Source organism: Muntiacus reevesi, chromosome 11 (genome assembly GCF_963930625.1).
Source record: "Muntiacus reevesi chromosome 11, mMunRee1.1, whole genome shotgun sequence".
Taxonomy (NCBI): Eukaryota; Metazoa; Chordata; class Mammalia; order Artiodactyla; family Cervidae; genus Muntiacus; species Muntiacus reevesi.
The window spans coordinates 72,681,109-72,704,390 of NC_089259.1; the positions used below are offsets into that span (position 1 = coordinate 72,681,109).

General features: G+C 46.8%; 1 protein-coding gene across 5 annotated transcripts in view; it reads right to left on the reverse strand.

Moving 5' to 3' along the window:
- The window catches only part of DOCK9 (dedicator of cytokinesis 9), a 273,883-nt gene that overhangs the window by 151,478 nt on the left and 99,123 nt on the right, over positions 1–23,282 (reverse strand). For 2 of the 5 annotated variants that reach the window (XM_065902029.1, XM_065902026.1), the window contains exon 1: positions 19,444–19,686. The exons of the other annotated variants lie outside the window; for them this stretch is intronic. In XM_065902029.1, the coding sequence (XP_065758101.1) occupies positions 19,444–19,569 (126 nt within the window). In that variant the 5' untranslated portion in view covers positions 19,570–19,686. Of the gene's footprint in view, positions 1–19,443; positions 19,687–23,282 lie in introns of those variants that run through there. 5 annotated transcript variants of the gene reach the window in all.

Here is a 23,282-nt window from a genome sequence, read left to right on the forward strand (position 1 = left end):
TTGTTAATGAGGTTAGTTATTGTTTTCCCCTGAAGGTATCTTGGCAGTATTTAATGTAATGTTGTAGGTATTAGGACTACCTTGCTTCTGTGGGCTGCTGTTAACTTTCAAGCTGTTTTCACACAGATGATCACACTTAATCCACTGTTAAATTAATTAAACACAGAGGCCATCAGGTGCTTCTAATGCCATAGGTGGCTGCCTATGTAAGCAAACGGAAATGTAAGCCTGTAAATGCCTCAAGGTTATGAAATCAAAACACTAAGGACAACCCAGCACAAACAGCCAACTAGGCTCTGTGCTGGAGCCAGTCGATAGTTCTTTTCTTTGCTTTTGAGCTTATTTTTACAGGAGAAGTCTCTCCCCAGCTCCTACCATCAGAGCACTCCCAATCTCTGGGAATTGGGTATTGCTCAATTCAAATTTATTTTTGCTCAAACAAACTCTTGAAATGTTTAATATGCCTCAGGCTATCCTTTAACACCACGAAGAGGTAGGCGTGGAAACTTTCGTCCACTCGACTGAGCCCCAGGACTGAGGATCACAAGTTGAGTTCACGGCCTGACGTTGACCACCACCCAGTAGCCAGCAGACGGGATAAGAACACAGTCTCCCATCAGTCAGAACTCTTCCTTCCCCAGGCTGCCTTGTGAAGGGTCAGGGCTCACCAAAACTCGACAGCGGTACAGTGTGTTTATAAGCCAACCTTTCTGTTAAAAGACGGACGGTGCGTGTGAATCAGGAAAGTTCATAGGAAAATGGCAAAGTTTCAATGCCTACCTCTCAGGGAAGAATTAGAAATAAAGGAAATCTCAGGGAAGAATAACAAGTCTTCTGCGGTCTCCAGGACTGGGAAGAGTTGACACGTGTACACACCCTTAAGTTGCTCAATGAAATGACTCCTGGAGACCTGACTGGGCGGAGGTTTTCAACAACTGCACGGGGCACCGTCCCCGACAGAGCCACTGACTCCAAGGGAAAGGGGCCAGAGGAGGGCCACTCACCTGCCACCTAAGTTAAGAACAAGGCAGAAAGCTCTCGCTTCAAACACAGATAGCTGGCACAGTGCCTGCCTCCCACACGTGGCTTTTAGGAGGAGGGAAGAAAGAAACCATCAGAGGATGAAGGCTGAGAGTGGAGACTGGTGAAGAAAGACAGGAAAAGGGCCAAGATGGAGATGGGGGAGAGGAAGAGACACAGGTGACAGCCACCTCGGGGGTGGCGGAAGTAGAAGACGCAGAGATGGAGGAAACATAAGGGCAAGATAGAGACAGCAACAGAAGACACACAGAAATGACAGACAGAGGGGCTTGGGAGACGCGACGGGGCCAGTATCTACCAAGCTGTGGGTTAAGAGCACAATTGCCTATTTTCCACTCTTCTTTAAACTGATGATTCATTGGTTACAGCTGTTCACTGTTCTTCAGCTCCACTAAGCTTTTCCAGCTGGTTACATGTGTTTTTTTTGGGGGGGGGGGGACCTCAGCCTCACAGAATAGGAAGCTGGCTTGCAGCATCACTGGTAACAGAAAAGGACACACAAACAGCAAAATGACTCAATGGACGTGAGTTTGGGTAAACTCCGGGACTTGGTGACGGACAGGGAAGGCTGGCGTGCTGCAGTCCATGGGGTCGCAAAGAGTCGGACACGACTGAGCGACTGCACTGAACTGAACAGCAAAACGAGATTAAGTTAATTACCAGACAGCCAGACTCCTGGTTCAGAAGAAAGAGGCTTAGCGCAGAGCTCGCTCACGACCTTGGCTTTAAAACCATCTCGACACACCTAAGCTCAGTGTGTTTCCTGGTGACATGACTCGAGAGTGTCGGACTGCACCCCACAGTCCTGCAGTTCTTGCAACTGCCCGGCCACGAGGCCAAAGAAAGACCCTGGAGTCGGCGACAGAGAAAATCAACGATGCACTGGACGGGGACTCTTACAAGTCAGAGGCCAAGGTTGTGGAGTGACATCCCACCACGTACAGCTGACGGGAGGCAGAACACGACCACAATCTTCACTACAAGGGGGAGGGCTGGCTATCAGTGACAGGGGGGGCCTGATGTCAGAAGGGCTCCCCAGGTGCCAGGGGAGCAGCTAGAACACATGCCCTGTAGCTCTCTGGACTGGAAGTCACAGTGAGGACCGCTGTTTCCTACTGATGACTGTGCACACTGCAGCCCGTCTAGACTCAGGACTAGGACAGTCACTAGCTGAGGGGTGCGGGGGATCGGGCCAATCACACAGGGCATTACTCATTAAACTTCCAGCTTAAGCTGGGGAGGCAACCATGCACATAAAATAAGGCTGAGGCAGTGGTGGGCCAAGCCAGGATGCAGAGAGAGCAGGAGTGCAGGCATCTTACGAAGACTGATTATATGAAGGGCTACTTTATTCTTTTCAGTTGAGGTATAATTGACATGCCAGTTCTTGATTTATCTTCAAAAGAAATACGTGGGCCCAGAATTACCTAAATTGATGAATGGCCAACGCTCCTAGGCCATTAGAACTTCCAGATTTTGGAACTCTGCACATTTACCTGCTTGAATTTTCAATATTCCAGGACACTTGTGTCTCCCCAGGCAGGATGGGGCTCGCCAGCTCCCAAGCCTAGGATGTTTGGAACATGTCCAGTGCGTGACTGTGCTTTCATAGTGTGTAAAAAGTGCAGTTCAAGTCCTTCAGCTTCCTCCCTTGTTTGGAGGTTAAACGTTCTTATCTGTCAGATGAGCCTAGAGCCTGTTATACAGAGTGAAGTCAGAAAAACAAATGTCGTTTACTAATGCAAATATGTGGAATCTAGAAAAATGGAATCCCCGTATGGAATGTACCAATGAACCTATTTGCAAGGCAGGAATAGAGACTCATACATAATGTACAGACTTATGGTTATAGTCGGCCAAGAGGAGAACGGCACAGACTGAGAGAGTAGCACTGAAATACACACGTCACCATGTGTAAGACAGACAGCGAGTGGGAAGCTGCCGTGTGACGGGGAGCTCAGCCTGCTGCTCTGTGATGATCTAGAGGGGCGGGATGGGGCGGGAGGGAGGTTCAGGGAGGTGGGGACCTGTGCATACCCATGGCCGATTCATGCTAATGTGCGGCAGAAACCAACACGGCGTTGTAAAGCAATTATCCTCCAACTAAAAATAAATACTTTTTGCATGAACATTCATTTCTCGGTTACTGTGAAATCAGACAGGGAGAGGACTGTGGTGCTCCGAGGCCACAACAGTCTACCACAGTGGTTCTCAAAGCGGGGTCCGGGGAACAGCACCATCAGCATCACCCGGGAAGCTGATGCAGATGTAAATTCTGAGGCCTCACCCCAAGTCTGAATCAGAAGCTCCAGGGGCAGGGACCAACCATCCTAGAAGCAGCTCTCACAGGGATCCTGAAGGACACCTGGACTACCGTGATGGCCCAGGAACTGTGCTGGAATTGGTAAGTTCAGGGATGAACACGGAACAAGACCATGCTGAGATCCTTAGTCTCCCTGAGGTTATGGACCCCCTTGAGACCGAGGGCCCCTCCCCTCAGAAATGTATATACACAGTACTTTCCAAAATTTTTACCTAGTTTGGGGCGGAGGGAGGGCTGCCCTTCCCTGGAGACTAGCTATACGGCACTGAGAAAAAGAAACCCTGGAGGGTGGGAGAGGCAGGCTCGCAAACACCTAATTTAGTTTAGTGAGAGGTGCAGGCAGACGCTGATGCAGAGCTAAAAGTAGAGATGGCACCAACTGCCGTCCATGGGCCGTGAGATCGCCTCACTTCACCAAGGACGTGCTGCCTCACGAGGGCTGAGGGAAGAATGAGAATTCTTCAGGAGGGCAAGGGTTTGAACTCCTTGACTTGACCGCACAGCCCTCCTTGGGCAGGTGGATACGTGGGTTCCAGTGGCGTCTCTAACCCGGGGGCCCAGGACACAGGCAGTGTGGCTGTCACTCCCCACACCGACCCACCTGTCGCAATCCTACAGCCCTTCGCAGCGGTCCACAGAGGCTTTATTTTAGCAGCATAATTGTTGCTCTAAAAAAACAAATCTGACACAGGCAGAGCTGCCAAGAAAGTGAGAGGAGGGTTGCTCTAGCCCTGGGGCAGGCAGTGCGCGGCCACGTAACGGGGGCACCACCTCAGCCCATTAGAAGGCAGCCTGTCCCTTCTCTGACCACTGCGGCCGGGTTAGGAGCAGTCCTGAGGCTGCAGTTGCTTCGGCCGTGCACTGAAATGACCCATGGACAGCTCGTCTCCCCCACTGTCAGCGCCCGGGGGTGGGGCCGGGTCTCCTTGTCTCTACGCCCCCTCGGCACAGAGCGCAGGACCCAGAGACACGTGACAGCTTAATGCCCTGCCCTTGCACAGCCCCTCTCCAGGCCCCACATCCCTGCTGAGCTCGACTGGTGCTTGGCATCTTGGTTAGGAAGATTTACAAGAACACGGCTCATTACGTCGGTCCTCCCAAAGTCATGTAGGCCATACGACACGGAGGTGCACAGAAGCCGTACAACACAGGCACATCCCAAGATTTTGGGTCAGAACTGCTTGGAGGTATCGCAGATCAGTCATCGCCCAAACTCAGAATGCCCCCAAGGCACACAGCTCCTATATGAAGACCCTAACCGAGATTTATTCAACCCTCAAAGTTCTTGTGATGTCACCAAACATTGCAAAGCTAAACACTTCTAAATTATGATTAATCAAACACAAATTTCAACTAATCTTGCTACAGGAAAGACGGAATGATCTAATTCTTGTGACCCTGACTGATAACACAAAGTCATGACTGTATGAAGAGGTGATATGAGTATGAAGCCAAAAACTGTCTCAAAGAAAGTATTGCTCAGGTGTGTCAAGAGGTTCACTGATTAAAATGTATTGTTTTCCTGTATTTTCGATGTCGATAATTTTGCTTCTTACATGTTATAATTGGTTGTGATTTCTTATCAAATTCTAAGTAAATATTCACCTCCATGCCTTATTTTGTATTTGTAACTTGAATTATTTTTCTTAAAGCCCCCAAAGTCTACGCTTCACTGCTCAGAAAACCTGAATCTGCCCTGACAGGGCCATATATACACCACACAGATACTGATCAAGTTGAAGGCCGTCTATAGCACAGTGGTTAAAAAAACCGAGCCTGTGAAGTTATTGGGCCTCATTGAATTAATGCTCAACACAGCCTGGCAAACAGCAGGCACATAATAAATGTAATTATTATTATTAAATGTGTTGCTTGCATGACAGTAATCTGAGTTTTTTTGTTCTTGAGTGAGTGCTACACGTACATTCAATGTCACCAACCTGTTTATAAAGCCTTTCTTCTATGCTCCAGGAACATATTAAACACAACAATGGCTAGGATTTTCATAGAGAAGGAAAATCAACCGGCCGAACATGGATAAAATTATATAATAATAAACAGAGAGGACACTGGAATACAGGGTCTGAGCCCAAAGAAAACCCAGACAGACACTTCCATTACAAGTGGTGTCGGAAAGGACTGAACAGTTTGGGGGGAGGGGTGGAGCAAGCAGACTTCTCAGGGCCCAGAGACGGCCAATGAATCAAAGCCTTGGCTTCTTTGGACGGGACTCAGAACAGCCTGAGGCTGTTCATGTGACCAGATGGCGGGAAGAAGTGGCTCCATCTTAAGGGACACCCTGGGCCCGGATGAGCTGCTGATGCCCAGAGCCCCCGTCCCCATCTACTGGTCAAAGCAGCAGGCAGCAGGCTGGCCTCCAGTGACCATGCGGCTCTCACGGACATCAAAGGCCAGGACCCACACGCCCTCCCGTCCATCTCCCTTGGAGCCTCACTGAACTCAGTCCTGCCGACCGCATTTGCTGCTCTGGGTTTGGCCGCTTGACATCCATGCAAACTGAAGTTCCAGACCCAAAGGCAACCAGAAGTCAGGTAATGTTCTCAGCGCCAAGAAAGTGAGACTCCTCTGGAATCCAGCAGAATGGGAGAGTGCCAGCCCACAAGTGAGCTCGACGTTGGCCAAGCGTGCACGAAGCCTCGCAAACCAGGGGACGAGCTGAACAAAAAGCCTCTGATTCTATTGCTCTCCAATCTGACATGATGGCTTCCCGTGAACTTTCTAGTCATTTCTTGCCTTTGTGTGTCTGGTAATCAAATGTTAACACAAGCTGAAACCCTGAACGCCACTGCTTGAAATAGCAAACTGAGGAAACGGCAGCTCTTGGAGCACTCTATTTTAAGACATAAGAAATGCGTCGCTTCTGCTTATAAAGAATTTAGGACTTCCTTGATTTATCTGCGAGCTACAAAACCTTCTCCATCGGCTGAGATGAAAAGCCTTCATGGAACTGAGTACATTTTTCAAAACGGTGCACTTCTCCACGTTTCCCCAAAGGACCCAGCTCTGCTGCTGGGGTGGAGGGCAGGGAGGGGGGACGCTTGCAATAAGAAGGAAGGGGGCTTCTGAAGGCAGATATTAATCCTGCAGCCCCGAGCCTTTCTGCACCACTGTCTTGCACACAACTCTCACTCACTCCATACTCCCACCAGCAACTTCATAGAAGCTGTCAGATTTGAAGGAACAATCCTCACCTTCCTATAATTAGGGTGGGTGCAGGACATGAGCAGCTGCCTCCCTCCCCCACTGCAAGGGCCGTTAGCAGATATGTATTCGTTCTCTCCATGGGTTCTCATGGAGCCTGTCCACGTGCGCTATGCCAGGTCTTTGGGACCCTGAGATGAAAAGAACACAGCCCCCGCCCCAGAAAGCTCACTAGCCAGTGGGGAGGTGGACGTGTGAACGAGGCAGAACACAGTGACCAACAGCAGTGGGAACCCAGGAGTGGGACTCGACCCACTAGAATGAAACTGACCTCCTCCCCTCCCCGCTCCTGTTAGATTACGAGCTCCAGGAGGGGAAAGATCTCTGTTTTATTTACTGGTATGATGTCTACATGATTTCTGCTTTGTCCAGCCCCTGACACAGCACCTGCACTGCACAGGCATGCAGTGAGTGAAGCGGCCCAACAGTGCCGTGCTTCCTAAAGGAAGTGGTTAGAGCTGAGTCCAAGAGGTGAACGAGTCAGCCAGGCTTCAGGGTGGCCTGGAGACCCCTTGCAGAAAAAACGGAGAAGCCGAGGATCATGCTTGTGGCATGGGAGGAACCAGATTTTGTGGAGCTTGAAATCTGTATCATCGAAGGGGGAATGGGGTTTAAAAAAATACAAAGTTATGAATAGGAAGTTGCTGGAGTCTCTTCCAGGGCCTGGTCACCCTCTGAACAAGTGAGTTCAGGAAGTGAAGTGAAGTGAAGTGAAAGTCGCTCAGTCCTGTCTGACTCTTTGCAACCCCATGGACTACACAGTCCATGGAATTCTCCAGGCCAGAATACTGGAGTGGGTAGCCTTTCCCTTCTCCAGGGGGTTTTCCCAACCCAGGGATCGAACCCAGATCTCCCGCATTGCAGGCAGATTTTTACCAGCTGAGCCACAAGGCAAGCCCAAGAATACGAGAGTGGGTAGCCTATCCCTTCTCCAGTGGATCTTCCCAACCCAGTAATCAAATCGGGGTCTCCTGCATTGCAGGCGGATTCTTTAGCAGCTGAGCTGTGAGGGAAGCCCGAGTTCAGGAAGCGGCGGCCGTTCAGGATAGCCGGGCCGAGCTCACTGTTTATGAGAAGTCCCTTCTGAATGGGTCCTGGATGCGGCTGCAAACGAACAAGCCGCCTGAAATCAGCAGTGGACTCCTGGATGGACACGCTTAGGAAACAATGGACAGAGACCCGCAGGGCCTCAGCTTCTCTGAGTGGGTGGGAACACTGGAGGCTGAGGCGTAGAGCTCTGCGCAAGGGGTCCCACTCTACCGGTGCCCCAGGCAGCCCTTGGTCCTCCTCTAAAATAAACGACTCTCTGAACAGCATCTGTTTGAGGTCGTCCCGATGATTAGCTCACATGTCTCCAAGCCACCCCTGGACTACAGCCTGTGATGAAGGATGAGGCTACAGTGCAGGCAGGCCATGTTGAGAAGGGCCCTAAGGAAGCCAGCAAACCAGTGAAGGAGCAAAAAGACTGAGAGACATAAAATGAGATGCGTACATCCTTCAGCCGTGGAAAACGGCCTCCGATCTCCTTGTAACACATGCGATCTTCTTCCTTTAACCCAGGACATTAGGACTTGGGAGACCCTGACAACCAACATCTGATCACCTCCTCCAGCAATACTCGTTCTTCTGCAGACTGCTAACAATGTGAGCCGGAACAAAGGCCTCAGCAGCTGTTCAGAATCGGCATGTTTAAAATGAGCGGGAGGTTCGGTAAGAACAGAGTTGCAACTGTGCAAACGTCGGAACCTGAGATTTGTCTGGTCCAACCCTCTCGGCTTACAGACAGGGACACCGGGGAGCATGGGCGGGAGCTGCGTGACTGTCCCAGCTGGCAAAGCTGGGCTGGCATCCGGGGTCTCCTGACCCCTGGACCACATTCTTCCCTGGGCCCCGCTCCCCCTCTCAGCCTCTACATTTTAAATTTTTGCATGCTCACTGAAAGCATGCACGAGCACCTGCTCCAGAAGACTGGAGGAAAGGGGGACCCTATCTTAGCATGGACTGAGAAGAAAGCTCAAACCTCAGCATGAAACCGCAAGAACGGGTGAACTGGAGAATGTTTAGAAGGACCTGTAATGAACACCAAACTTGCAGACATCTAAATATATCTCTCATGCTGAAATGTGGTGCTATCCTCAGAAGAGACTAACACCAAGAATGACATACTTGTGAATATCGCTTTTTTATGTTACAAACACTGATAAGATGCTGAATTCCTTTTTTTACACAGTGTTGAAATGGGCACTCAAACGAGAGAGCTTGTCACTGAGAGACTGCATTGAATCACCATGTCAGTGTGAGCAATACTTGGACATGCAAAATCGTCAGTCAGATGGAAGGAAAAGAGCCTGAGTTTCGCATTTGTCACTTTTATAAATAAGTGTGGTTTTCCAAAACTATTATCCTATTACTAAAGTGAACAGAATTAGAGACTATGAAAAACTGTCGAATCAATGGCATCTAGAAAATGGAATGGAAATGGAGGTAATAATGAAGCTAATAATACTAATTAACAAAAGTCCACATAACTGCTTGCATGGAGTCAGCTGTGCTCGATGGGGGGGCCACAGAGGACGAGGGGCTTAGGGGGGGCCTCCTCCACGCCCTGTGCCCCTGAGAATTCTGGTGGAGCCGAGTGCTGCCTGTGCAGACAGCACCTCAAGTGTCTTCTTTCTGCCCTGAGGCAGGGCATGAGCCAGAGAGGCAGAGAAGGGAGGGAGGAGACGGCGAACAGGCGGGGAGCCCGAGGGACGCCTCTGTGCACGTCGCTCACACACACCATGCCAGCTGCTGATTCTCCTGCCATTTTTTCACATGTGAAAAGTGACGATGAAGGCAAAAGAAAAAGACCCACATCACGGCAGGTGCCTAAAGAAGTTTAGCTTCAATCTACACCAGACTCCGCTCCCGGCAGTAATTTCACTCCCACTTTTCTTAGCATTATGGACTGAAATTCTTCACTCTTCCTAGGTCAATAAAAGCTATTTTTGAAACCTTGAAATGAAGAGGTCAAGTAATTAAGCTGAAAGGCTCTAAAAGCCAGATTTAGTCAGATTTCAAAACAACTTAAACTACTTATCTGTAAACACTGGGGGGGAGTGTGGCGGGGAATGGAATATTCATAACACGGTGCTGGTTCACAGGAGTTTCCGAGCACGTCATCACCGGGGAGGCAGTTCGGACACCAGCAAGGGCAGGTGTGGGGTGTCAGGATTAAAGTCCCGATCCCCCAAATACCTGCTACTGTTGCAGGTGGCGATGGGTGGATGAGGGGGTCATCATATCAGCCCAGTGTTTCTCAAAGTGTGGCTCCAGGCCAGCAGTACCAGAGCTGCCTGGAACTTGCTAGAAATGCATGTTAACCCCAGAGCCACCGAATCAGAAATTCTGGGGGCAGAGCCATGCCATCTGGGTGCCTGTGATGCCACCCAAGTCAGAAAACCACTCTCTGAGTCTGTCTACCTTCGTGTATGTTCGAGAAATTCATATTACAAAGTGTTTTTTTAAAACTCCTGGCTCGACTGCTTGTTGACTACGTGGCCTTGGGACAAATTACTCAATCTGCATATCCACATCTGAAAATGGGAAAAATACCAATTTCTCTTATCTTCATCACAGGGTCACTGAAGGGTTTCAATATTAAGTGCCTGGTACAAAGCACTGAAAAATACCACTTTCTCTTATCTTCATTGCAGGGTCACTGAAGGGTTTCAATATACAGTGCGTGGTTCACAGCACTGGTCATGGGGATCATATGTAGTTAAGCTCATTCAATACAGAGAATTTTAGTCCCTAGAGTATAAACAAGCCTTTGCTGGATCACACATAAATTCTCTCTCTAAACCTGCCCCGAAACTCTTAGGGTTGCATCACCACCTTTTCCTAGATGGGGAAATCAAACCTCGGAGGGATTCCATGAATCAACAAAGGTCTCACAGATGGTGACCTGTGGGTCTCCTGGCCCCAAGCCCACGACCTTTCCCATCACCCGCTAGCGAGGCACGTGACGGCATTGCAGAGTTCCAGAACAGGAAGCCCTTCCCTAAGGCCTCCACTTCTTTTTGTCCCGGGAATGCACAACACCGGGCCACACCATGTTGCCTCAGCCTCCACACCGCCAGGGAGGACAGGAATCTGAGGCCTTCTGCTCACCTCTGAGATCTAGAAACATAAGCGACACTGAACTAACTACCCAGGCACCACGATCTCACAGCGGGAGAGAGAAAAGGCAGAGTCCTTCCCTGAAAGATAATCATTTTCTGTATCAAGTATCGAAACATCACAAATCATACTCCAAAATACTAAATCTTCCTGAAGAACCAGATTTGAACATGAGGTTTTAATGCCATTAGGTAAAAGGACACTCACATTATTTCCAAATACTTCAAGGACATGATCCTGGCAAGGAGAACCCAACCTTAAACTTAAATCATGCATTTCCTCCCCAACCCAGATTCACAAATATGACTCACCCCCACAAAAAAAAACCCTACAACTTTTCTGATTGGAGGTCTTGAAGCTCTGGAATGTGTATGGTTACAGACCTGCATTGTTCGGTACAGTAGTTTCTAACTACATGTGACCATCTTGAATTTAGATGTGCTACAGGTGTAAAATAGACAGCTTCAAAGACTTAGTATGAATAAAAGAATGTATAATGCCTTGATATTTTACAAGGATTAAATGCTGAAAGGATACTACTTTTGGAAATACTGGGTTAAAAAACTATATTACTAAAATTAACTACACATATTTATTTCACTGTAATTTGGCTATAAGAAAATTTAGAACTACATATGTGCCTAGTGCTATAGTTCCACTGGGGCTTTCCTGATGGCTCAGACGGTTAAAAATCTGCCTGCAATGCAGCAGACCTGGGTTCTATCCCTGGGTCAGGAAGATCCCTTTGAGGAGGGCATGGCAACCCACTCCAGTATTCTTGCCTAGAGAGATTGTATGAAATACACTTTTTGTTTACAGATAATTTTTAACACTTCAGGGCAAAACAAGGAACAGATAATTTCCTGAAATTTTCACTTAGGGAGATGAGATAAATTTTGGGAAAACTACCCACATTGGAGACAAAATAGTCAGGTTAAGTTGTGACGAAGTTAAAGCAGGCAAACTGGATTGTTCAGTGTTGCTAACAGGTCCCACTTGACTGTTTTCCTGGCCCTGCAACTTGTGGGTCTCCAATACCCTTTCCACATATAATCAATTTACTGGGATTCTGGTAATAGAGTCACACAATGAGTTTTCCCAAATGTCCTACAAGAATCAGAGATCGTGATGTTATAGTTTCAGTGGCTAATGAGAAGCAGTAGAGCTGATACAGAAACGATGGGTGCTGGCTGAGAGGAAGAGAGAAAGACAGATTTGGACCCTGGTCACCTATGTTTGCATTTGTGTCCTTAGGTCACAAAATGTAAGCCAACATTTTACTTTAGATCACAAATAACAGAAGCACAGGAGAGTTTGGGGGCACAATATCCACATCGCATTTAGTCAAAGAGGCTCCTCTAGCGACCCCCTTTTACTTGTTCTGGCATTTCAGCATGTTTGAATATTGGTGGCAAAACCGATGAAGGTGAAAGAGGGAAGAAAAAAGAGGAAGAAAGACCCTCAGGTCCAGTCTCTCCTAAAAGCCCTTTCGGCAACCCGTGCCTTGCATCCTGCAAAGGTGACAAGGGCCATGCCAGAAGGAAAGAAAGTGTGGGTGGGGGAGCGGGGGAGGTTTGACATTACGTCAGAGATGGAATATTTAAAAAAAAAAAAAAACAGGGTTCCTATGGGGCATATACCCCACCCCCACAACTAGAGAGGCAGACTGTTCAAACCTCAGGACAACACAGCGTGATAACCTAACACGCTAGAATGATGATTCATGGTGGGCCCCGGGGCACAGTCTTCAGGAAGACGTGGGGAGAGAGCACAGGCTTTTTCGAGGAGCTGGTATGTGACTGAGACTTGAAAGACGAGAGAAAGTGGTCGGGCAGGGAAGCCGTGCCAGGCAAAAAGCAGCGCTGTGCCACGTGTGAAAGCACCCCAAAGAACAGAGGGCTGGGGTCAGGACGCATCTGGGGAAGTGCAGCAGACAAGGGAGGCCTGCAAGCACCTTCAGCGCCAGCCTCTGAGGGCCAAGCAGGCGTGCTTTGCCTTCTCTGCAAAGACAAGTCAGCCAAGGGATGTAAGCAGGAGATTAACGGCCGCTATCTGCACCTTGGGACAACTGGCCTGGCTGCATAATAGAGCATGGCTCAGAGTAAGGAAAGGCTGAACGTGGTTTAGCTGACCAGGGCAGCCCAGACAAGCTTTCAGAGACAAGGGGTTGGAAGACAGCCATCGTGACTATCTCCATCCGGCAGAAACAATCCCGGCTTAGAAAAGTGTTTAGAAGACACAGGGCCCAGGACTTCTGACCGCGAGGGCAGGCCCTTGGCACTGCCCACTTCTGCCTTAGCCGTGACGACATCCCACAGCAAGGAGACCCCGAAACAGAACTCCGGACCAGCCCCTCCCCGAGCCCTGCTAGGAAGTGGCATGGCCGCTTGTCTGGAAGGCGAGCACTAAAAACTTCTCAAGCCTCAAACGACACTCGAAGAGAAACTTAGGACAAGCTGTATCACATTACAGGGATATTTCCAACTTCTGTAAAGTTGAGGATAAACTATAATTTCCAAGTCTTCTTGCTTCTAAAATTAAACTCGGTCATCTCATCTGTAGGTTCAAGCCAGATCTTCTTGCCTTTGCTGTACATTATTCCCTGCTACCACTTCTGTTTGCTTCCCTGGTGGCTCAGATGGTTAAGAATCTGCCTGCAGTGTGGGACCGGGTTCAATCCCTGCGTCGGGAAGGTCCGGTGGAGGAGGGCATGGCAACCCACTCCAGTGTTCTTGTCTGTCTAGAATCCCATGCACAGAAGAGCCAGTCCATGGAGTTGCAAAGAGTCAGACACAACTGACTTACAGACTCACCATTTCTATTTATTTTCAGGTTTGCCAACCCACTGCACTTGTCTTATTCATTACATTGGGTTGAAATCCAACATCTCCTGTTTTACAGCTCCTCCAACTCAAAATTCAGACGATTCTGGATAAACTGAGCTCAGAACCTAAAACAAACCCCCAGGTCCTGACGTGATCCCATCACAGCATACTGTGGGCCAAAGTGAATGACCCTGAAACACGGGCTTTTAGTGCCAGATGGAAACTTTGAGATTATTCACTACACGCTTCTCATTTTACTTTTTATTTTTTTCATTTTTCTTCTCATTGGGCTTCCCTTGTGGCTCAGTTGGTAAAGAATCCGCCCGTAATGCGAGTGACCTGGGTTCGATCCCTGGGTTGGGAAGATCCCCTGGAGAAGGGAAAGGCTACCCACTCCGGTATTCTGGCCTGGAGAATTCCATGGGGTTGCAAAGAGTCAGACTGAGCAACTTTCACTTTCACTTTCTCATTTTACAGACAAGAAAAGTGCTGAAGCCAGGGTCGGGCTAGTATTTGAGGGAGGGAAGGGTGGTCATCTGCAGAGATTAAAAGGCAGATCCCTGAGCAGATCTGAAGCTGGTCTCCAAACTGTCTTCTCGGGACCAGCCACATCACTCCCTGGCAGTGACACAGTGCTGCTGTCTCATGTTTGGCCACCACCTGTCAAAAGCTAGGGGACACTGAGCAGATGGCAGCCTCCTATTGACACCATGGGGACCACGGTGCCTCTTTCACTGATTAGGAAATAAACATTTCAGGATTATCCTGGATTACGCTGTAAATCAATTAAAAAAAAAAAAGAAATCTAGGGAGGAAAATAAGATATCTCCAGACTCTCAGATATTCTACCAATCTATCTATGCTGCTGTGTAATTTTCTGGGAGGATGATAAAACACAACCCAAAAGAAGAGTGATGTGACCCCCAACTCCAGCCTGTTCACATTTCCAACACCTTTAGCCATGACCATCCTCCTCTTCGTCTGTCTGTGCTGTTCAACTGCTGTTGTTTTGCCACTTAGAAACTGGCCTTTCTCTAGCCAGCTTTACATTTCTTAAGGGCAGGGAGATGTTTTGAACGTCTCTTTTTTCTTTATAATCCCAACTTCAAGCATAAGGGATACACTGGTTTTTGGTAATGAACCATACATATGTGTTCAGGTATGGGTTCTGGGAAACCTGACTGGCACCTTAAAGCCGGCTCTGTCACTTCCTAAAAGTACGATTTTTTGTAAGTTACCTCTCTGGGCTCAGCCTCCTCATCTTTAAAAAAGACTAATAATAATAGTAACTGCCTCTTGGAACTGGGAGGATGAATTGACATAACATATTTAATAGGTTTAAAACAGTTTTTGGCACAAAGGAAGACACTATATAAATATTTTCTATTTTTGTTTTTACATCGAAAAAAAAAAAAACAACAGAGCAACTGCCAGTACCTTGTTATTAAAACAGTGACTAGTCACTCTGCCTCCATGTTACTGGCACGCACGAGAAAAGAAATGAACAAGCCTCCTGGAAGGTGGGAGAGGCCCAGGGCTACAAGGACACAGGGATACGAGCTCTGGAAGCCACTTCTCCAGGGTGAGAGAAGCATCCACTTGCCAAAGATTCCTCCCAGCAACTGACCCCCAAAGAACGTGTGCCACAGCGGGGCCTCACTCACAGACTGTTCATGAGAACCGTCAGGGTCCCTACGCCCTCAGTAAAGCAGGCTTATGCCTGCTGTAGGTGCTAAAAACACAGAATGCGTCCTTGCTGGAGCCGATGATGAAGATGATTTTAAGTGTTGTCTGCCTCAGTGGAAAAGGATGGGTGAGACCGACACTCACTGAGCCTAACAAAATACAGGGTGAACAGCATTTCTGAGGAAAGAAGCCCCTCATTACCCATGTCGTGCTGCTTGGGGAGAAGAAGCGTGTCTCACTCACCTCTGTATCCCCAGCGCACTACCCGGTACGTTTGCAAATCTCGGTTCTTAAAAAAGTGACCGAATGAACAAAGACACAAGTGAAGGGGAAACCGAGGAGCACAGTGAAGGCTGGTGGCTCTGAATAAGGAAAACGTCCTGTTGTTGTTGTTGTTTTTTTGTCACCTGGGAATATGTCATTACACAGAGCTTGCAGGAATTTCCTTCCTTCACCACTCAGTATATTAAAAAAAAAAAAAAAAAAACTACCTATTGAATAACATCAATGTAATATCATTAATTAATTACTTCTAAAGACATCTATAAGGATGCAGAAAAACATGGAGGGCAGAGGGCTTTACAAGTATAAATTAATTATCTCAATCACAATATGCTAAAGTCTTATAGGATACTGACAACAACATGAACATTACCGATAAGGGTATCGTTCAGGGTTTGTATCTTAATTCACTTCTGATATTTCTAGAGTAAATAGAACTTACGGGAGAAGAGGCTTCCCCAGGTAATACACTGACTTAATGAGAAGCCCAGTCTCCTATTTCTTTCTACATGGGTACGCATGCTGTCATCTCATACAGTCATTTAGCTAATCACTTGTCCTTTAAAATAGTAAAATAAGAACTCGGATTCCGTGTTGAACACTTGAAGATCCCAGAAAAATATTAAAAACTGGAGATTCCCTGGCCCTCCAGTGGTTAGGACTCTGTACTTCCACTGCAGAGGGCACAGGTTCAACCCCTGGTCTGGGAACCAAGATTCTGCATGCCACACAGCCAATAAACAAACGAACAAATAAATATAAGTATTTCTTTAAAAAGAAAAATATCAAAAATAAAACAGATGTTGCTAAAAAGATACTGCTTTAAAAATACCTAACAAGGATATCTAACATGTGAAAATGCAGCTCTCTCCATCTTCACATCTTTCAACTTTCAGAATTCCCCAAGTAAGACCTGAGCTGCGGGCCTTACCTGCCTCTTCAAAGTGAGCAATGCAAGGGCAACACACAGGATGTAGGCCCCAGCCAGTCCTGAATCTCTGAAGCCACACCCTTTTCCTCTAAATTGTTGAGCCGTAACAATTAGCATAAATTATTTCCAGGAATTGCATTAGAGTTTGGGGAGCAAAAATAGGTATTCAAATGTCAGCGGGGTAACTAACTTGTAGACATTAAGAGTATCCTGATTGTTCCCCTGTTAGTCACTCAAAGCCCACAGAGTCATTTTTCCACAGGGTTGGCAGTAAGCCTGGAGAGGAATGGGGAAATTTCACCACGTACTTCCTCCCCAGCTACTGTCACAATGAAGGGACAAGACCCACCTGCATAGATGCCTGTAAGTTGAACCTTACAGCCTCTGAACACATACTTCTCTTATAATAGAAACACTGACCCTACCCAGCACGGAACAAGCAGCCACGGCTAAGGCAGACTTAACTGTTGCCCTGGCAGAGGCGAAAGAGGCATTAACTTCTGATAGAAGTTTTACAGGAAAACGGCTTCTTCTCACTAGCTTTCAGATACATTTACCAGCACATTCACCATTAGTCACTCACAGGCCAGAGAGTCATTTCTCAAAGACTGTACATTGTACTAGTGGCAAAAGTTGGAAACAAACTGAATCAAATTATGGTACAGCCATTAAAAATAATGGCATACATCTATACATGGTGGCAAAGACGTTCTTGATATGTTCTGGGAGAAAATTAATGCAGAAGTTTATAGTAGCATACATTTTCCAAAGACATACAATAAGTTATATTTTCACATGCATGGGAGAAAGTTTGGAGAAAGTCATTTACCAAGTAATTAACTGTGGGTACTTTTGGAAATCAAAGGTAAGGGCACTTTACATTTCCCTATTTTATACTATCCCTATTTCTAATTATATGCATTAATTATTTTTTGGCTTTTTAAACTATGTCATATTTTCCCCAAGGACTGATTGTGTACATAACTAAAACTAAAACTTGATTTCAAGATTCTCCTCTTGAATAAAATAAGTTACTTACATTTAAACATTATAGACTTGGGGATTCTCAACAAGCAAGCGAGCTACTGACATAATAATAATGAGCAGATCTCAAGGTTGCGCTGCGTAACTCTTAAAAACTCGTCTTGGAGAAAAGCTGCACTCCTAGCGGTGTGCTGAGTGCGCATTTGTCGAGGGCAGTGAGAACCCCAGGTAAGGAGATCTGCCTAGGGCAGAAGCTCTGCTTAAGTATCCTTGCTTCTCTTATCTGTGGTAGCTCTTTCTATCTTGTTCACCACAATGCAAGAGAGAAACACTATCAGGTTCCTTCTCGTATCACTGCTGCCTCCCCGTCCCCGGCACACCTCTCCGCAAGTGTGCAAGCCAGAGCGCCCCATGCTCCCAGGAGCTTCTGGGTCCCCCATGAGCACCCCCAGCAGGCACAGCTGCGGCCGGCCCAGCCTTATCTATCACAGCGGAAAATAAGCTCCCCCGGACCTGCCCGGGTGAGACTCGACCTAAACAAATAACTGGGACATGAGCAGCTCATTTTCTTTTCTTTTATTTCTTTAGCACAAGAAAGAGAAACAAATTTTTTAAAAGTCACTAGGGTGATTCAAAAAAAAAAAAATCACAGAGCATCTTTCTACAGTGTATTTAATCTTCTGGACAAATATTTCTATACATCTGGAGAATCACTGACAAAAGATTTTTCAGGATATTCACAAGGGAACCCAAACCACACAACTTCCTCCAAGAAATCACAAGCGACATCAGCTGGGAGCTTTAACCGGTTTAATCTATTACCGCATGTAAGCAGCTCATGCTTCTCAATGGATAAATGAACTATTGTGCTACCAGAAAGGAATCCAAGATAACGAAAAACATCTCTAAACAATGTTGGGGGGAGTGGGGCCTAAATCTCTAAAATGAAAACCTACATCCAAAAATCCCCTTAGACTTTACTTTCTCAGTTCCGGATTAGCAATATAATTTTGAAGGCAGTACAATATACGGCTGTCTCACAGATCAAAGGCGGTTTAATTCAAGTCAAATCCATTACAGAGAAGTTGAGGTTTAGATTCTTAAAAACATTAATTGAAAAATAAGTTAATTAACCCAACACTTTATAACAGAAAATGAACCTTGATGTTTTAAAAAACAAATCACTATATAAAATTGCTAAGTATGAGTGTAACAAACCCTTTAACAGATCATTTGAAAGGCTTAATTGTTCGCTCCAACGTGCATGTTGGTGGCTTTTTGCAGTTTGCTTTAAAAGTTATGTGCCTTTATTGTACTGAAGAAATTCCAAGAGAGGAGCACAACCTACTCATTGATGCTAACAACAAAACCATTTTTCACATTCTGCCCTTACAAAGTCTACTGAGGCACTTGAATTTATCCAGACTGCTCTGAGTTTAGCTAATGTTAAGAATAGAAACTTTACTAGCAACTGGTTTCCAAGCACAGGTTATTTCTTACTTTATTCAATTCAAGGCAAACTTGTTAGAAGGGGTGAGAACACATGTCAGTTCAGCAGCTAGGTTCCTTAAACCACACCCCCACGTTACCATCCTAACGTTCACAAACACATAACGTGAACAAGCTTTAATTCTGCAAAGGGCATCTTTTTCAATCCTATAAAAGGCAATTACAGCGTGCCTCCCAGGTTTACACTGGCAACAGCGCAACAAGGTAAGACTTAATTTTAACAATATGTAGTTGTTGTATATACAAAGGAGCCTCTTGGAAACCATGTTCACCCACAAGATGTCAACATATTTTTCCTCCCAAAGAAGAATCAAAGTGGAACCCAAGTCAAATCTAAAGGAGGAGACAGAGAAGAGAGCTCGCCAGAGACAGGCAAGTTTAGAATCCAACCGAAGGGCCAGAAGGAACGGAGCACGCACAGACGATGACAGCGCTGTGTGGGGAAGACAGCAGAAGCCCCGGGGACCGGCCCCTCTTACCAGCACTGGCCCCGGGCTCTCTGCTTCCCCCTCGCCCTGGGCTGCATCCTTGCACCGCAGCGGGGACTCGATCACCAGCTCCTTTTTGACACTTCGGCTACTTGTCCTGCATTTATCAGCCTGCATCCTCGGCTGAGAACGCAAGTCACAGAGTCTGCAACTGAGACAGCTGCAAGTCCTTGGCCGGGCGACGCACACGCATGCCAGGGGCCGGAGGACAGAAAGGAAGCTGCCTTCCCAGGCACAAGTGGTCAGCCCCGCCGGCTGGGTCTGCAGAGCCCGCCAGGGTGGGAGGGCCAGCCTCCAGGGGTGTTACTATTGCTAGGAAAATGGGAGGTTCCCACCCGCCCGGCCAGAGGAAAACAAACCCCGAACTGTACAATGCACAGTGCACTGCCTCTCCCGTGAAGACCGGCCTCATTGTGTCTGCTCCACACGGCGTGGGCCACATCGACCCCAATCAAAACAGTGCAGTGTGGAAAAGCAAACCAGTCACAGTGAGATTCCTTCATAATTACTCCGCATCGGGAGCTGAAGAGAAGCCAGGTCATCTGGCTGTTCTCAGATTCTTGCAGTTTCAGGAGGCTCTCCTTCGTGTTACAGCTAAACACCAAATGCTTGGCTGACGATCAAAGCAGCGAGGGGCAACCAGGAGGGATTCCTGTAGCAGGCACCCCACACAGGCAGACAGAAGGGCAGAGTTTCTCGTTGCATGACAGCCCCTGGCACGGCAAACTTAATTTATCTACTGTTTAATAGTAGACAAAAGGCGAGGTCGACACACATTTCCATGAAGATTCCACGCATCACAGTAAATGCTTTTATTAAACAGAATATCACCTCAAATCCATCCACGGTTGTGTGGGTACCACCTGGTAACGAGTCTGGTACTAGGTTCCGAGAGGATCTCGGTGAAAAGGTAAGGCAGAGGAGAGGGTCCCCACCTTCCAGGAGTGTCAGAGCAAGCTGAGAAGGCAAGATGAACAGACAGCGTGAAGGACGGAGTCATGCAGTTAACAGGGATTTACACGGAAGCACAGGAAAGTAGCTGGGTCACCATCCCACGGTTCAGCGGTGACAGCACTTGGTGTGTTTCCCCAGAAGCCTGCTCTTTTCATCATTTCCTCACATTAATGGTGGAGTAACTGTTAGGTCATCTTAAAATCATCTCAGGAGAAACCAAAAGCGTTAAGGGATTCATTAATGAACTGCATGTGAAAATGAGCCTAAGATGGGATTAAGTATTTACCTGTACTTCCTGGAATGCCACAGAGCGTCCCCCAATTAGTTATTCTGCTTATTTCATTGAGGCTGGGGAGAATTTCCTAACAGTAGATAACAGCAGTGGTAGTAGTAACATGTAAACCATGGAACAAGGCATCACCAACAACAGGAGCCACGAGGTATACAGGTACCTACATCCAGGAAAACACAGAAGCCACTGCATGAGATACAGGCACAAGTCTGCCCGTCCCCGCCAAGTGCCTGAGGCCGGCAGGGTCCCCGGGGGCAGCAGGGGAGCCCAGCTGGCACCCTGTGTCCGCCCGCTCATCCTCTCACCAGCGCCTGCGGAGGGCACCACTTCAGGAATCTTTCTCAGTGTGGACAGCACTGGGTAATGAGTCACAAAGGTTCTATGAATCCATTTAAAAAAAAAAAAGTAGTCTCTACAATAATTTTTTTAAACTACCCAATTTCTCAATCTTGGTAATCTTTCAGGGTAATATAAACTCACCGTATCTGTGTTCCAAAATAAATACAATCTCTGAATTTTCAAAATGTCTCTTTGTAAGGTTACAAGAGGATAGGAAAAAAAACCCAAAAAGCCTCAGTTACATAAATATAGATTTGAAATAATGGTTAAGTCGAAACTTACAGTTGTTCTCTAAATTAGAGGAGATAAGCCATAAGCACTAAACAGACAAGCTGAACCATAGTAATGCACATGGTTAAGTGTGACGTGAAAGTCGCTCAGCTGTGTCTGACCCTTTCCGACCCCAGGGACTGTAGCCCGCCATACTCCTCTGTCCATGGAATTCTCCAGGCAAGAATACTGGCAGTGGGTGGCCATTCCCTTCTCCAGGGGATCTTCCCCACCCAGGGATCGAACGTGGGTCTCCTGCATTGCAGGCAGATTCTTTACCATCTGAGCCACCAGGGAAGCTCAAAGCACGTCATAACCAACAACTGAAAACCTTTCTGAAATGTCTCAAAGAGTTCAAAAAAGCTCAATTCTTCCTCAAATCCCCACCATCATTAGGCCACCAGAAGTTCTAGACTTTAAGGAGAGAAATGTTATCCTGTTTATTAGGTCAAAATACCCTGACATTCTGTAAGCAATGAAAAGGAACTTAAAAGGTTATTTATTTTATGAACACTGTTAAGTGCTCACTGTGTCCCCAAACCTGCACTGGGGATTTATTTAATCATTATACCAACCCTTGCTGTTGTTCTTTAGTTGCTAAGTTGTGTTCAACTCTTTGTGACCCCATGGACTACAGCCCACCAGGCTCCTCTCTCCACGGAATTCTCCAGGCAAGAATACTGGAGTGGGCTGCCATTTCCCTCTCCAGGGAATCTTCCAGACCCCAGGGACTGAAGCAGAATCTCCTGCTTAGCAGGCAGATTCTTTACCACTAAGCCAACTGGGAAGTCCTTTAACAACCCTGTGAAGCAGGAAACATGGTTATTCCCATTTTACAGATGAAGACACTGCTGGCCAGAGAGGCTGCTTTATGTACAGAAGGTCACATAGTGCATTACGGATGCAACGGACACACTCGTCATCATGATGCTATGCAGAATCAGTTGTCAACTGGTTCTGTCAACTATGCCAACGGCTAGAGGGCACAAATAGGTAAAAGCTACTGACCAGCAATTAAAGGCAACATTTGGGTTTAATCCAACTGAAATAATTTCAGTGAAGAGGTAAAAGTGTAAAACCAGCAGAGCACAGAGCCTGTTACATAGCAGGTACTCACTTAATGGTAACTATTATTGTTGCTGTTGCTATTCCAATCTGAAGAAATTAACCGTAGTCTTAAATTCAGGACTTCAGCTGTGTGATCAAAAATGACAATTCTGCCAGCAGCGTTGCTACAGCGCATTACAAAGTGCTTCAGCAATTTAAAATTCACTGCCCTTCCCTCTTTGCTGCTTGATTATGACAACTGTCTTCCAATAGGTGTCTTGATCCCCTTGTGTTCTGCCACAATCCAGGCATCTCCTTGAAGTTTTTCTACTTTTCACAACTTTAGCTGTGAGTTTATATTTCTTGTGTAATCAAGAAAAAAACGATGCATTGGTTCTAAGCATCTAGGTAGTCAAGATACAAAGGCAAACATAATCAGTTCCATAATTCATATCCTGAAAAGGAAAAACATACCAGGCTATAAGGCAAGTACATTTTTTCTAGTTTCTCACAGAGAAATTTACATAGACGAGAACTGATCAATATCTAGATAAGGTGCCCAACATGTTCACAGGAAATATAGCAGTGAAATTCACACAGCTTTCTCACACCAACTCAGAGCATTATACCTAAATCCAGATAAAGGAAAGCAATTCTCAAAGCAAGACACTGGTCTGGTCTGTCACCTTTGAGGGGGGTCTAATTTATGAAGGAAGGAAATTCTCAGGATTTAGAGGAGTGGAGATACTATTGTTGCCTTTCCTGCTACCTAACTTCTCAGGCAACATAAGAGGCTCTTGTTTGATTCTGCTCATCAAACACACACTAGTACCAGTAAGTCTGCCTGTCAAGGGGCCACACGCTACAGCACTGAGCGTCTGAACCTAAACCAACAAGTAGGATGTGGTTTCTCTAAGGGCTTCATGAG